Source organism: Medicago truncatula, chromosome 4 (genome assembly GCF_003473485.1).
Source record: "Medicago truncatula cultivar Jemalong A17 chromosome 4, MtrunA17r5.0-ANR, whole genome shotgun sequence".
In the NCBI taxonomy this organism is placed as follows: Eukaryota; Viridiplantae; Streptophyta; class Magnoliopsida; order Fabales; family Fabaceae; genus Medicago; species Medicago truncatula.
This window is the reverse complement of record NC_053045.1, coordinates 26,644,428-26,659,123: the sequence shown is the minus strand read 5'-3', so window position 1 is coordinate 26,659,123 and position 14,696 is coordinate 26,644,428. Positions and strand designations below refer to the sequence as shown.

The following is a 14,696-nucleotide window of genomic DNA, read 5'->3' as shown; positions in this document are numbered from 1 at the left end:
GAGTTTTCCACCCTTATGGCTGCCCTCTCTGAAGGAATTGGACATCTCTTATTGTAGGAGACTCAAGAGTTTTCCAGAATTATTATGTAAGATGACAAATACAAAAGAGATTGGAATGTGTATAACTTCCACAAGAGAATTGCCATTTTCATTTCAAAATCTCAGCTTATACCTAGAGGGATGTGAAATGCTCAGGTGCCCAAAACATGATGATAAAATGTATTCTACAATGTTTTCAAATGTGGAATTTCTTCGTCTCAATACTTCCGATCTCCCATATGAATGTGAATGTCTCCAAATAGTTCTTAAGTCGTGTGTTAATGTGAAATTTCTAAACTTATCCTTTGGCAATTTCAAAATTCTTCCCGAGTGCCTTAGTGAATGTCACCTTCTGAGGACCCTCCTATTGGATTTCAACACGCATCTTGAGGAAATTAGAGGGATTCCACCGAATCTCAAATATCTTGATGCATATGATTGTAAATCATTGAGTTCCTCAAGTAGAAGAATGTTATTGAGTCAGGTTTGTTGTTGTTTTTTCTTGCAATAGTATTTGATATGTAGTATTTCACATATAATCAACAATGTGTAATATATATCTTATGCTAAACTAACAGCAATTACATGAGGCTGGGTGCACCTCATTTTATTTCCCAAACGGAACAGAGGGGATTAGGAATAGGATTCCAGATTGGTTCGAGCATCAAAGCAGGGGTCAATCAATTTCTTTCTGGTTCTGTAAAAAGATCCCTTCTATAACTTCTATAATTATTCTTCCGGATGTTCAATATAATTTCAGATTTAATTTGTTTGTCAATGGTTATGAATGTACATTTCCAGAATTCAAATTTAGATCGCCGCATTTTTCGGGACATACATTTTTGTTTGATATGAATTTGGAAGAAAATATTCAAGGCTGTAAAATATTTCACGGGATCAATTTCGAGTCTGAAATGGACAAAGCACTTTTAAAAAATGAATGGATCTATGTGGAGTTTAAGCTTCATTTTTTCATTGGGGTTCCTGTGAATGTGATTAAAAGGTTAAGAAGTACAGAAATGGGAATCCACGTGTGGAAGGAGAAAAACAACACGAATGAGGATGTGATATTCACCAATTCTTATAGTAGAAAGAGAAAATTAGATGAATATCTCAATGCTTCATTATCACAATTTCATCCTTCGCTGAAAAAGCATAGATTTGTGGAAGTGGGAGTTTCAGAGACAGAAATTTTGCAGCAGCAACATCTAGCTTTAGTGTCAGGCATGCGGAACTTGGTGCTTAATGAAACAATAGAAAAGGAACACCATGGATAGATATATTCCTTGATCCAGGTACATCATTATCATTATTATCTTTATAAACCAATTAATTGTTTCTATCTGGAAGAGTTTTTCAAATGACGAGACATGATATAAGATTCTGTCGAAAATGCTTTGTAGACACACGTCTGATCGAGGGCATGTTTGGGGTACCCAATACAGACATATGTTATTTTCTAAATTACTGATAATAATTTGACTATCTTATAAGCAAACAGGAGGTTTAGAGTGATATAAATGCAGCATAAATGCATATTGTGTTAGTTCAACTTAGTTATCACATCTGTTATAACTTGAATTTTGTTCAACTATTTCATAAGGATTCTTCAGAGATATCAGAAGAAACCAGGTCTGAAGAAAGTATGGGAATCCATCTCTAAAAGGTGCAGTCGATGTTTGCCACTTTCACTCAGCGTCTAATAAATTGTGCCGGATCCTAGATGAATTTTGTTACAAGTAAGATCCTTATACTTTGAAAGCATAAATGGTTTTAATCATAATCTCTATGAAAGATCTTTTGAACAAAAATGTTGGTTTTAATCATACCCTTGCCCATGCGCATACGTATAAAACAGATTTTTACCCTATCAATTTTTGTGAGTATCCAATGACTTTGGTTCCAATTGTCATCCATTACCATAAAGCCTTATGCAAATCAACTCTAATAGGAAGAAGAAAAAAAAACTCCCTTTCTCCTAATGATTCATGTTATATGCATCAATTCTAATATTTGTTTGGTTGACAGTTCCTACTTCCCCAAATAGTTTTTATTTACAGAATTTAACCGAAAAATCATATGGTACAAGAAGAAAGATCAACATTCCAAACAACGCAATCCGAACGTTAGTCACCAAATCGCTATAAACATCGCACGATGCAAGAAGCGGGTTAACAACGACGCTTGAACCTGAATCACACATTTCAACTTTCATTTCTCCACAATGACCTTCAAGCTTGTCTTTCAAAACCGGCCACATTGGTTGAATGTATCTCGCATTAGCACTAAATCGTAAATCCAAAAACACCAACCCGCAAGCCTCTCCAATACCATGAAATTTCCATCCATCGATTGTCATAGACACGTTACGAAACTTTGCTTCTTGAGTTGAAGCATCTACAGGTTTGTTGTAAAACAGCTTTGAAATAGAGAAAGTTGAGAGGTTTTCTTGACGGTGGAAGAGGAAGAAATGAAGAGAATCATAGTGAATTGTGCTTCCAATAGTGTTGGAGTATTCCGCAAGAAACTCGACACCCAAGTTGGCTGTGAAGGTTTTTCCATTGGTAACATTAAGAACAGTTGAAGTTGTTGAATGGAGTGTGAAAGAAGGAGTTAGGGGGATGAAGAACAAGGCGATCGAACATGTGAGAATCAAGATCATCCATTCACCAAGAATTGCGAAGAGTGTAGTTGCTGTTGCATAAGCTTGATTCAAAGATGAATCATCAAGATCAATGGTGTAAAGAGATTGTTCTTTATTGTTTTTCATGGTTGAAAGATTTTTGGTGAGAATGTGAGAAAGTGAAGATATAACAGAATTGAAAGAAGTTGTTTCAAGATTAAACAACTGAGTATGAATATAATGTGAAATAAGCGTTAGGTTCCAAATACTAACATATTATAAATACAGATAGCTTTATGAAGTGTGTATTAACCAATATTTAAAATGTCAAAGAAATACAAGTTGAAATTATAGTTTCCTCAAATCTATAAAACCATGCATGTATGCATATGTAGGGCTGAGCAATTAGGGACGAGTTTGGTTGAATGTAATCACATTTGTCATGTCAGCGTGTCTGTGTTGGTGCATTAGGTTATTATTTTCTCTCTTTCAATTTCTATAACAATATCTCGCCACTTCCAACGATATGCATTACTAACTTTCATGAAATTCAAGATGGCTGCATCCTAAGTTTCATGAAATTCATTTTATTTCCTTCATTAAATCGTCAACAAAAATACCACAATCTACACTTCAGAGCCTGCAAATTCAGAACACTTAACCTTCAATTGAACAAACACATGTGCTATGAAGTCAAGGATTTCTAACATGCAGGTTTGGAACAATTCTAGACAATACTTTATTTTTAGTAGCTAATTGATTGGTAGACTTAAGGGCAACTTTCTATAAGAAATTTGTTGCAACAAGGAATTCCTTGTATGCCTATAGCATTTCGTTTCAGCAGTGTCTGCATACTTTACCATTAAAATAACATACTTTACCTTTAGGTTATAGCATTTTATCCAATTTAAGAAGACATAAATTTTTACCTTGTTTTTACCTTTCTTTAAGAAAAATGATGGTTACTTTGCAGAAATACGAAATGGGAAGGAAGTTTCCCACTTGGTAAAAGTGTAGAACCATATAAAAGAGGGTTCTACTAATAGTGCAATGAAAACCTGAATCGTTAAATTGGGGAGAGAATATTAAGCTTTTTTATGAGTTTACTAAATACTCTTTTCGTCCATATAGGTAAGCACTCGTTGCATCTTTTATATTTCTTAAAAAAAGTTGTTAATACAATTAATGTGTTTATTTTGTGCGTTAATATTACCAACTTGTCCTTTGTTTGTTTGTATTAAATTTGACTTTTCACTCAGGGCTTCCAGATGTATCCCTTGAGTCCCGAACTTCTAAAAGGTGCAGTGGACGTTTGCCACTCTCATACAGCGTCTAATAAATTGTGCCGGATCCTACATGAATGTTGTTACAAGTAAGATCCTTATACTTTGAAAGCATAAATTGTTTTAATCATAATTTCTATGAAAGATCTTTTGAATAAAAACGTTGGTTGTTATTCCATAGTAATATTTTTCTAAATATGTTAGAAAGAAGAGCCTTAATTTTATCAATGGTTGTTGATGTAAATAAGTATCTTTTGTTCAAAACAACTTTTCTCTAACCGAAACTAAGCATTGTCAGGGAACCATCTTTAGACATCATGCGACAAGTCTAAAGGTCGCTCGCACTGCAGAATCCGTAATTGGTTGTTCAAAAGGGCTGTGAGTATTGATATGCTTTGCACCTCAGTTGTACTGCAGCTCAGTTTTTGAGAATTTCAATCTTAGTAGACAAATTGCAATCCACTGATTCAAGAAGAAAATAAGCATAGAGCAGGATGTGATATTCATCAATCCTTATAGAAAGAGAAAATCAGATGAAGATCAGAACTTGGAAGTTTCCGAGACAGAACTTGTGTTTTTCACATTTGGCAGAAAAGTGATTTATCGAAAGAAGATACGGGAGAATTCGTGTGTTTCGTCAAAGTTTAGGTTTGTAATTAATAGCAAGCCTCTTTTTTTTAATCCATCTTGATATTTTTTTTTTAAAACAATGTACTAGTCATGTATGTATGATTAAATTGCTTTTAAGAATACAAGAGTATGTACATATTTTCATACCGACAGATGGTTCGTCACAATCTCTGTACAATGATGTGAACCTTCATTTCAAAAAGTTGGATGCTTAACTTATATTTTTTAATTTTTCAGCTCAATTGTTTGATTATTAGTTACCAAAATATTACATTATGGTATTTCAATGTAATGTATGTTGCATTTCAAAATATAGTCACACTCTAAAGAGAAATTTCCACATAAAATAAATAAATAAATTCAAATGTGTGTTTGTATTCCGAGGATTACAAGCAACACACCCTTTAACACACACATTTGTACAGATTGGAATGTGTATAACTTCCATAAGAGAATTGCCATTTTCATTTCAAAATCTCAGCTTATCAATACAGGGATGTGAAATGCTCAGGTTCCCAAAACATAATGATAAAATGTATTCAATAATGTTTTCGAATGTGGAAGTTCTTTATCTCGGAAGTTACTATCTCCCATATGAATGTCTCCAAATAGTTCTCAAGTCGTGTGTGTTAATGTGAAATTTCTAGACTTATCCTTTGGCAATTTCAAAATTCTTCCCGAGTGCCTTAGTGAATGTCACCTTAGAGGGTTTCCACCGAATCTCAAATGTCTTCGTGCATTAGGATGTAAATCATTGAGTTGCTCAAATAGAAGAATGTTGTTGAGTCAGGTTTGTTGTTGTTTTTTCTTGCAATAGTATTTGATGTGTAGTATTTCACATATAATCGACAATGCGTAATATATATCTTCCGGATGTTAAGTATACTTTAGGATTTAATTTTTTTGTCAATGGTTATGAATGTACATTTCCAGAACTCCAATTTAAATGTCTGCCTTCTTCGGGACATACATATTTGTTTGATATGAATTTGGAAGAAAATATTCAATGCTGTAAAATATTTCACGGGATCAATTTGGAGTCTGAAATGGACAAAGCACTTTTAAAAAATGAACGGATCTATGTGGAGTTTAAGCTTCAGATTTTATCTATGATGCCTGAGAATGTGATTAAAAAGGTTAAGAAGTACGTGTTGAAGGATATTGCAATCAGAATTTCTTTTTTAGAATCACATAAATATCCATAGAATCACATAATTATATCCATAGAATCACACTGAAACAATAATAATTAAAGAAAAGAAAAAGGGCTATTGGATTGAAGGATATGGAATGAAATTAAATAAAGATTTATTGAAAACAAATACAACAAACACAACAGTCTTCTTGTTATTGCTAACTATATGGTTGTTACTTTATGGAGTCTATAGAAGCAACAAAGCAGGAAGGTTTGACAAGATGTGAATGAGTAAATTGCAGAAGTGGCATCAAGAGGACTGGTTCATAGCTAATGCCACGACCAGAAGAGGTAGGCATGGCTCCCGTACATCAAAAACAATTGATGTGGCAGAAGATTGCGATGATGCAGCAGACAACACAAAGCACGGTGGCAAGGGCTGCAAGAAGGAAGGTATAAGTGCAATATAGATGCTTAATTTTCATTTCGGCAAAATTGGACATATATTGGCATGTGCTTAAGAGGTGATGAAGGTGTTTTTGTGATCGCCAGAAACACGTGTAATATGAATTTGGGTGAAGCGATATTCATGATCTAAACTTTTATAACTTGAATTTTGTTTTCGATAAAGCAGTGGTGGAAGCATTCAACAATGTTAGAGAGGATGCTATACATTGTTTGGTTATGTTTTATTATAATGAATAATTAGTTTTGCTTCTTAATTTACAAACTCTCACATTGTGCTTGAGAGACAAATAAATAAGGTCACTCATGTCTTAGTCGAAGTAACTATATTTTTAGTTAGCTCTAGGATTTTCGTTGATGTTTATACCTTGGAAATGTTATAAACATCTTGGATTTGTCTGACTTGTGCAATATTGTACACAACGATACAAAATTTACTATTTTGAACTTCTTAACACATGCAAATGCGACGTTTAATTTTTTATTGGTAGGTTTAAATTGTTTTTCCTATATCATTTTCAGGTCTGTATTTTTTTTAATGTCTAACACCAATTCAAATAATCACCTCTTTATATTTTATTGTCTTTTTTTTTTTTTACGTCTAAATTTTTTACTCTTAATATTTTTTTTAGAGATACTCTTTATATTTTAATAATAACATAAAAAAAGATATTAAATTAATAATTCTTCTGTTTTTCCATACATCGGTCAGGAATCAAACCTTGGACCTAATGCTGATTCTTTTTAAAGTTATTAATTATAAGAAAACATAGTGATGTAAGCAAGTTCTTTAATTAATCCTCTGGTCAATGGTCTAACTTCCTGGATGTTGCCATTGTTCATAATCTTGTTTTCTTCTTGCTGTCTAACCAATATTCCATTAAACTAAATTAAGAACCCCCATTGTACTCTAGAGCTAATATAATCAACCTTGCAATTATGTAAGCACTCGTTGCATTTTTCACATTTTTTAATATTACCAAATTGTTATTTGTTTGTTTGTATTTAATTTGACTTATGTGTCCAAATAAAACTATAAGCGTCAAAAACAAAAATAATAGTTCCGGTACTTATTACACTATTCTTTGGTTTTTAATTTATTTATTTTAGTTTTTTCCGAAAGTTGAACAGCAATCACATTGAAGAAATTAGCAAGAAGATGTGGCAGTAGAATGTTATTTAATTAATGTGTGATTGGTCCACACGGCTATAGGAAGTAGTCAGGAAGTTTAACAGACCATTTTTGTCATAAGTTTTCTCCTTGTTATATAGTTACATACTGAAGACTCTCACATCACATACCACAAAAACTTAAACTCATATTCTGCATTCTCAAACTCTTTTTTCATCCAGTTTCTCTCAATTTTCATGGCTATGCAATCACCTTCCTCATGCTCTTCATTTTCCTATCGATTCACTTACCAAGTGTTCCTCAGCTTCAGGGGCAGTGACACTCGTAACGGTTTTACTGGTCATCTCTACAAGGCTCTTACTGACAAAGGAATCCACACCTTCATTGATGACCGTGACCTGCAAAGAGGGGATGAAATCAAGCCATCACTTGACAATTCCATTGAAGAGTCTAGGATCTTCATTCCTGTGTTTTCTATCAACTATGCCTCTTCTTCATTTTGTTTGGACGAACTTGTCCACATCATTCACTGCTACAAGACAAAGGGTCGACTTGTTTTGCCTGTTTTCTATGGCGTGGATCCTACTCACATACGACATCAAAGTGGGAGTTACGGTGAACATCTCACTAAGCACGGAAAGAGTTTCCAAAATAACAAGAAAAACATGGAGCGGTTGCATCAATGGAAGTTAGCTCTGACTGAAGCTGCTAACTTGTCCGGCTACCATTTTAGTCCTGGGTACTCCTCTTTACTTAATTCTTGTTTTCCTTTTTGCATTTTATTTATTTAATATTTATTCCTCAATAATACCAACCGAAAGCCTAAATTGGAAACACCTTTTTATTTACGTTTTTAAACAAGTATTAGTTATTTATAAGTCAAAATAGTTTGAATTTAGAAATGTATGATATATTATGAGTACATGGGTGTGACTGTGATGTTGTTACATACTGACTTATCTTATTGGACATGAATAGATATGAATACAAGTTTATTGGAGAGATAGTCAAATACGTCTCTAACAAGATCAGTCGGCAGCCCTTACATGTTGCCAATTACCCTGTTGGATTGCAGTCTCGAGTACAACAAGTGAAATCGCTTCTTGATGAAGGATCTCATGATGGAGTCCGCATGGTAGGACTTTATGGCATTGGAGGCATGGGTAAATCAACACTTGCAAAAGCAATTTATAATTTTATTGCTGATCAATTTGAATGCTCATGTTTTCTTGAAAATGTGAGAGAGAATTCAGCTTCAAATCAATTGAAACATCTCCAGGAGGAACTCCTTTTAAAAACACTTTCACTGAAAATTAAGTTAGGAGGTGTTAGTGAGGGAATTCCTTATATAAAGGAAAGGCTACATACAAAGAAGATTCTTTTGATTCTCGATGATGTGCACAATTTGGAACAACTGCATGCTTTGGCCGGAGGACGTGATTGGTTCGGTTGTGGAAGCAGAGTTATCATTACCACTCGTAACAAACACTTACTAAGCAATCATGAGATAGAAATTATGCATGAAGTAAAAGGGATGTCTAGGGAAAATGCTCTTGAATTGTTGAGGTGGATGGCTTTTAAAAGTTACAAAGTTCCTTCAAGTTATGAAGAGATTTTAAAACGTGCAGTTGTGTATGCTTCTGGCCTTCCATTAGCTATAGAAGTAGTGGGTTCCAACTTGTTTGGAAAGAATATTTCAGAATGTGAGTCTACATTAGATAAGTATGAAAGAATTCCACATGAAGATATCCAAAAGATACTTAAAGTAAGCTTTGATGCTTTGGACGAAGAACAACAAAATGTCTTTTTGGATATTGCTTGTTTCTTCAAAGGATGTAGATTGGCAGAAGTCGAAGAGATACTTCAACGTCATTATGGTTATCGCATAAATAGCCACATTGGAGGGTTGGTTGATAAGTCTCTCATAAAAATTATTTGGTGGAAAAAAGTGACATTACATGACTTGCTAGAGGTCATGGGTAAAGAAATCGTCCGGAAAGAATCACCCAAAGAGCCTGAAAAGCGTAGTAGGTTGTGGTGTCGTGATGACATAGTTCATATTTTACAGGAAAACAAAGTAAGATTGATATCTATGAACAAATATTTATTTTACCCTTAATTACATTATATGTTCTCAATATTTTATTTGTATTGTGGTTGATTCATTTTTATTTTTTTATCTGTTAAAAGGGAACAAGTAAAATTGAGATGATATATCTGAATTCTCCCTCAATGGATCTGGTAATAGACTGGAATGGAAAGACCTTCAAGAAGATGACAAATCTCAAAACACTTATTATTGAAAATGTCTCTTTTTCTAAAGGTCTCAAGTATCTTCCAAGGAGTTTGAGAGTATTGAAATGGAATGGATGTTGTTCAGAGTCTCTATCATCTATTATTTGTTGCAAGGCAAGTGAAATAATTTCATTTTCTAAATGTATATATTTATAAATTCACAATGATTTTGTTTCTGTCAAGAAAATAATATCACTATGAGAGTATAGTGTTTGATTTTTAATTTATTTGTTTGTTTCTTCTTTGTGTTTATGCAGAGGTTTGAGGATATGAAAGTCTTGACATTGGACAATTGTCGATATTTAACCCATATACCCAATGTCTCAGGTCTTCCAAATTTAGAAAAATTCTCGTTTCGATTTTGTGATAATTTAATTGCAATTCACGATTCGATTGGGAACCTAAATAAACTTGAAATCTTAAATGCATGGGCATGCACCAAGCTTGAGAATTTTCCACCCTTATGGCTGCCCTCTCTGAAGGAATTGGACCTCTCTTTTTGTAAGAGACTCAAGAGTTTTCCAGAATTATTATGTAAGATGACAAATACAAAAGAGATTGGAATGTGTATAACTTCCACAACAGAATTGCCATTTTCATTTCAAAATCTCAGCTTATCACTACGGCGATGTGAAATGCTCAGGTTCACAAAACATAATGAGAAAATGTATTCAATAAGGTTTTCAAATGTGGAAACTCTTCATCTCCATTATTGCAATCTCCCATATGAAGGTCTCCAAATAGTTCTCAAGTTGTGTGTTAATGTGAAATTTCTAGACTTATCCTTTGGCAATTTCAAAATTCTTCCCGAGTGCCTTAATGAATGTCACCGTATGAGGACCCTCGGATTGAATTCCAACGAGCATCTTGAGGAAATTAGAGGGTTTCCACCGAATCTCAAATATTTTGAAGCATTAAGATGTAAATCATTGAGTTCCTCAAGTAGAAGAATGTTATTGAGTCAGGTTTGTTGTTGTTTTTTCTTGCAATAGTATTTGATATGTAGTATTTCACATATAATCAACAATGTGTAATATATATCTTATGCTAAACTAACAGCAATTACATGAGGCTGGGTGCACCAATATTTGTTTCCCAAACGGAACAGAGGAGATTAGGATTCCAGATTGGTTCGAGCATCAAAGCAGGGGTCAATCAATTTCTTTCTGGTTCCGTAAAAAGATCCCTTCTATAACTTCTATTATTATTCTTCCGGATGTTCAACATTTCAGATTTAATTTGTTTGTCAATGGTTATGAACGTACATATCCAGATTTTAAATTTAAATGGGGATTTTCTTCGGGACATGCATATTTGTTTGATATGAATTTGGAAGAAAATATTCAACACTTGAAAATATTTTACGGGATCAATTTCGAGTCTGCAATGGACAAAGCACTTTTAAAAAATGAATGGATCTATGTGGAGTTGAAGTTTCATTTTTTCATTGGGATTCCTGAGAATGTGATTCAAGGGTTAAGAAGTGCAAAAATGGGAATCCACGTGTGCAAGGAGAAAAACAACACGAATGAGGATGTGATATTCACCAATCCTTATAGTAGAAAGAGAAAAATAGATGAATATCTCAATGCTTCATTATCACAATTTCATCCTACGCTGAAAAAGCATAGATTTGTGGAAGTGGGAGTTTCAGAGACAGAAATTTTGCAGCAGCAACATCTAGTTTTATTGTCAGGCATGCGGAACTTGGTGCTTACTGAAACAATAGAAAAGGAACACCATGGCTAGATATATTTCTTGGTCCAGGTACATCATTATCATTATTATCTTAATAACTCAATTAATTGCTTCTACCTAGAAGAGTTTTTCAAATGATGAGACATGATATAAGATTCTGTCGATAATGCTTTGTAGACACACACTTCAGATCGAAGGCATCCAATACCGACATATGTGATTTTCTCAAATTACCATTAGTGTTGACAAATCAGTGTCGAGTCTGGTGTCCGTGTCTGTGTCGGTATTTCATAGGAAGGATGTTTTTTTATCCAGCTTGATTGATGGACATTTTAGAAATTATAACTGAACATTGTTACACATAACTTTTACCAATTTTGTTTTGTTCAAAATGTCGAAATAAAGGTTCTCAGAGTTTGCAACCACTTAAAGTTCAATAGGTAGACCATCTTATTGTAAATTTTAGCCACTTTATGCTTATAAAGATTAAGAAAATCTAGGCGTGTTCTCCCCTTCTATTTATTTACTTATTGTGTACTATGTGGATTGAATGCATCGTTTGAGTGAAAAAGTTAATAGCATAAACACTATTTATTGGTTATTAATAGCTTTATTGGATGTAGTTAAATTTTTATTAATCTCATTAATTATGATTCAGATTGGAATTGTTGAATTACTTTTCACAGGGGTTTCTGCTAGGAAGTGACATCTATAATCTATTATATCTTAATGCACTTAATCATGTATCTATCCCTATGTCATATGATCGGCAATGAAACAACGCTTATAAAAATTCGACTATGTTATAAGCACATAGGACATTTACAGTGAGCTAACTGCAGCATAACTGTATATCGTGTTACTTATCACATCTATTATAACTTGAATTTTTGTTCAATTATTTCATAAGGATGCTTCAGAGACATCAGAAGAAACCAGATCTGAAGAAAGTATGGGAATCCATCTCTAAAAGGTGCAGTCGACGTTTGCCACTTTCACACAGCGTCTAATAAATTGTGCCGGATCCTAGATGAATGTTGTTACAAGTAAGATCCTTATACTTTGAAAGCATAAATGGTTTTAATCATAATCTCTATGAAAGATCTTTTGAATAAAAATGTTGGTTGTCATTCCATAGTAATATTTTTATAAATATGTTAGAAAGAACCTAAATTTTATCATTGGTTGTTTTAATGTAAATGTGTATCTTTTGTCCAAAAAGTCATATTAGATAGAAACTTAATCTTATATCATAGTTCAATAGCTAGTTTGAAAGATTAAAACTTGCAAAAAAAAAAAAAAAACAAAAAAAAAAAAACTGTTGTGGAAACATTATATGACCTTGATGGTATAAAGAATCTTTTTTTTTTCTATTTTGTTTTTATCTTGAAAATGGAAGTGGAGAATTTCATTTCATAAATCAGTTTTGGTTTTGTACTTCCAAGCATTACGTTAAGGTTGGCATGAGTGGATTATACATCCAGAAGAGAACTGAATTACGTTACAAACTTACAATGTTTGTTTTCTGCATAATGGTCTGTAAGACAATGATCCTCTCATGTTGAAATAAACATGAGGACGTTATGTTTCTAATATCAACCTTATATCTCCCTATCTCCACTTTTTAACAACAATCTCTCTCATAAAATTGAACATTTGTTGGTAATTTACACAACTTTTCTCTAACCAAAACTAAGCATTGTCAGGAAACCATCTTTAGTCATCATGCGACAAGTCTACAGGTCGCTCGCATTGCTGAATCCGTTGGTTGATCGAAAGGGCAGTGAGTATTGATATGCTTTGCACCTCAGTTAGCTCAGTTGGAGAGTTTTGAGAATTTCAATCTTAGTAGACAAATTGGAATCCACTGTATTCAAGAAGAAAAGAGAAAATCAGATGAAGATCAGAACTTGGAAGTTTCTGAGACAAAACTTGTGTTTTCCATATTTGGTAGAAAAGCTATTTTTCTTGTGTTTCGTGTAATTAATAGCAAGTGTCTTTTTTTTAATCCATCTTGATATTGTTTCTAGTCATGTATGTATGATTGAAGATTTTGTACATATTTTAATATCGACAGATGATGGTTCATGAAAATATCTGTACAATGATGTGTACTTTCATTTCAAAAAGTTTGATGCTTAGCTTATATTTTTTAATTTATCAGTTCAAGTGTTTGATTATTAGTTACTGATGACATCTTGTCATTACGTAATTTTTATGTACTTTTTATCACATTTTGGAGTTCACAAAGCAACTTATGCAGCAAGAAAAGCAGAAATTCTGTAGAAAATACAAAGAAGCAAATCGTGTCACGATTTCTAGAAAACGTGCCACGATTCGAGAAGACTTAATCCAGTTTCGACATTGAAGAAATCGTGTCACGATGGTCGAATCGTGACACGATTGGAGGAAACCCTGATTCAGTAAATTGCGATTCAAAGAGGATCGTGCCACGATTTAAGGCGAAATTCTGTGCCTATTTAAGCTGAAGACTATTCTGAAAACAGAGGTTACGATTTGGAGAGAGCAAAGTGCGATTTTGAGACTACAAGACGGCAAGAAGGGCGATTTCTTCACTCTTTTACCAGTTCATGTATGTATTGATTCCTCTAATGATTATGTTATTTGTAAACACCATTATGAGTAGCTAAATCCATTAGAGGTTAGGTCTGAGATGATTCTTTGTAACCCTAATTGAAACATGTTGCTGTGAAACTCTATTATTTGTGAATGACAATCTAGTTTTTATTCAATTAATGCTTTTTATATCCTGATCAAATATAAACATGATTTAGTGAGAACGAATGACTACTGACCATAGCTTTCGACTTAGACGTAATTGAATTGTTCTAATAAACATGGTTAGTCTAGGAATGGATAATCGTTTGTTAGTGATATTAGGTTAACGTGCTTAAACCTTCAAAGGTTATTAGACCACCTAAGGAATTAGGGGCTTTAACCCTAGAAGAGGGTCCTAACTCAAGGGATTGATTAGGAATATTTTGTTAACTATCGTAAAACTAGTGACTCTTTCACAAGAATATGTGCAGTATACCAATTAGGGGAACATAGATGATTCGAAAGACCTAAACTCATCTCTCTCTTATTCTTTAAACCAATCTTTATTTTATGTTATTGCTTATGCAAACAAATCAATCAACTGCCTAGCGGCAAATTAAAAGAACTTTTATACATCTTAAGTTACAACGTAATTGAATTATTGAGATTAAAACCAATCCTTGTGGAACGATATTTTTACTACTTCGATAGTATTTGGTACACTTGCCAAAATTCTATCAGTTACCAAAATATTACATTATGGTATTTCAATGTAATGTATGTTGCATTTCAAAATAGGTTTAGTCACACTCTAAACAAATGTGTGTTTGTATTGCG

The 14,696-nt window shown here is 33.3% G+C and overlaps 1 protein-coding gene across 6 annotated transcripts in view; it reads left to right on the top strand.

Moving 5' to 3' along the window:
• Window positions 1–7,409: 7,409 nt before the first annotated feature.
• LOC25492222 (disease resistance protein RUN1) overlaps window positions 7,410–14,696 on the top strand; it is a 29,266-nt gene continuing 21,979 nt past the window's right edge. For 2 of the 6 annotated variants that reach the window (XM_039833198.1, XM_039833195.1), the window contains exon 1: window positions 7,413–8,046. In XM_039833198.1, coding sequence (XP_039689132.1) covers window positions 7,544–8,046 — 503 coding nt within the window. In that variant the 5' untranslated portion in view covers window positions 7,413–7,543. Of the gene's footprint in view, window positions 8,047–8,285; window positions 9,385–9,497; window positions 9,717–9,859; window positions 10,568–10,661; window positions 11,370–12,210; window positions 12,347–13,006; window positions 13,490–14,696 lie in introns of those variants that run through there. The other 4 variants (XM_039833193.1, XM_039833194.1, XM_039833192.1 and 1 more) reach the window with 4 other exon arrangements.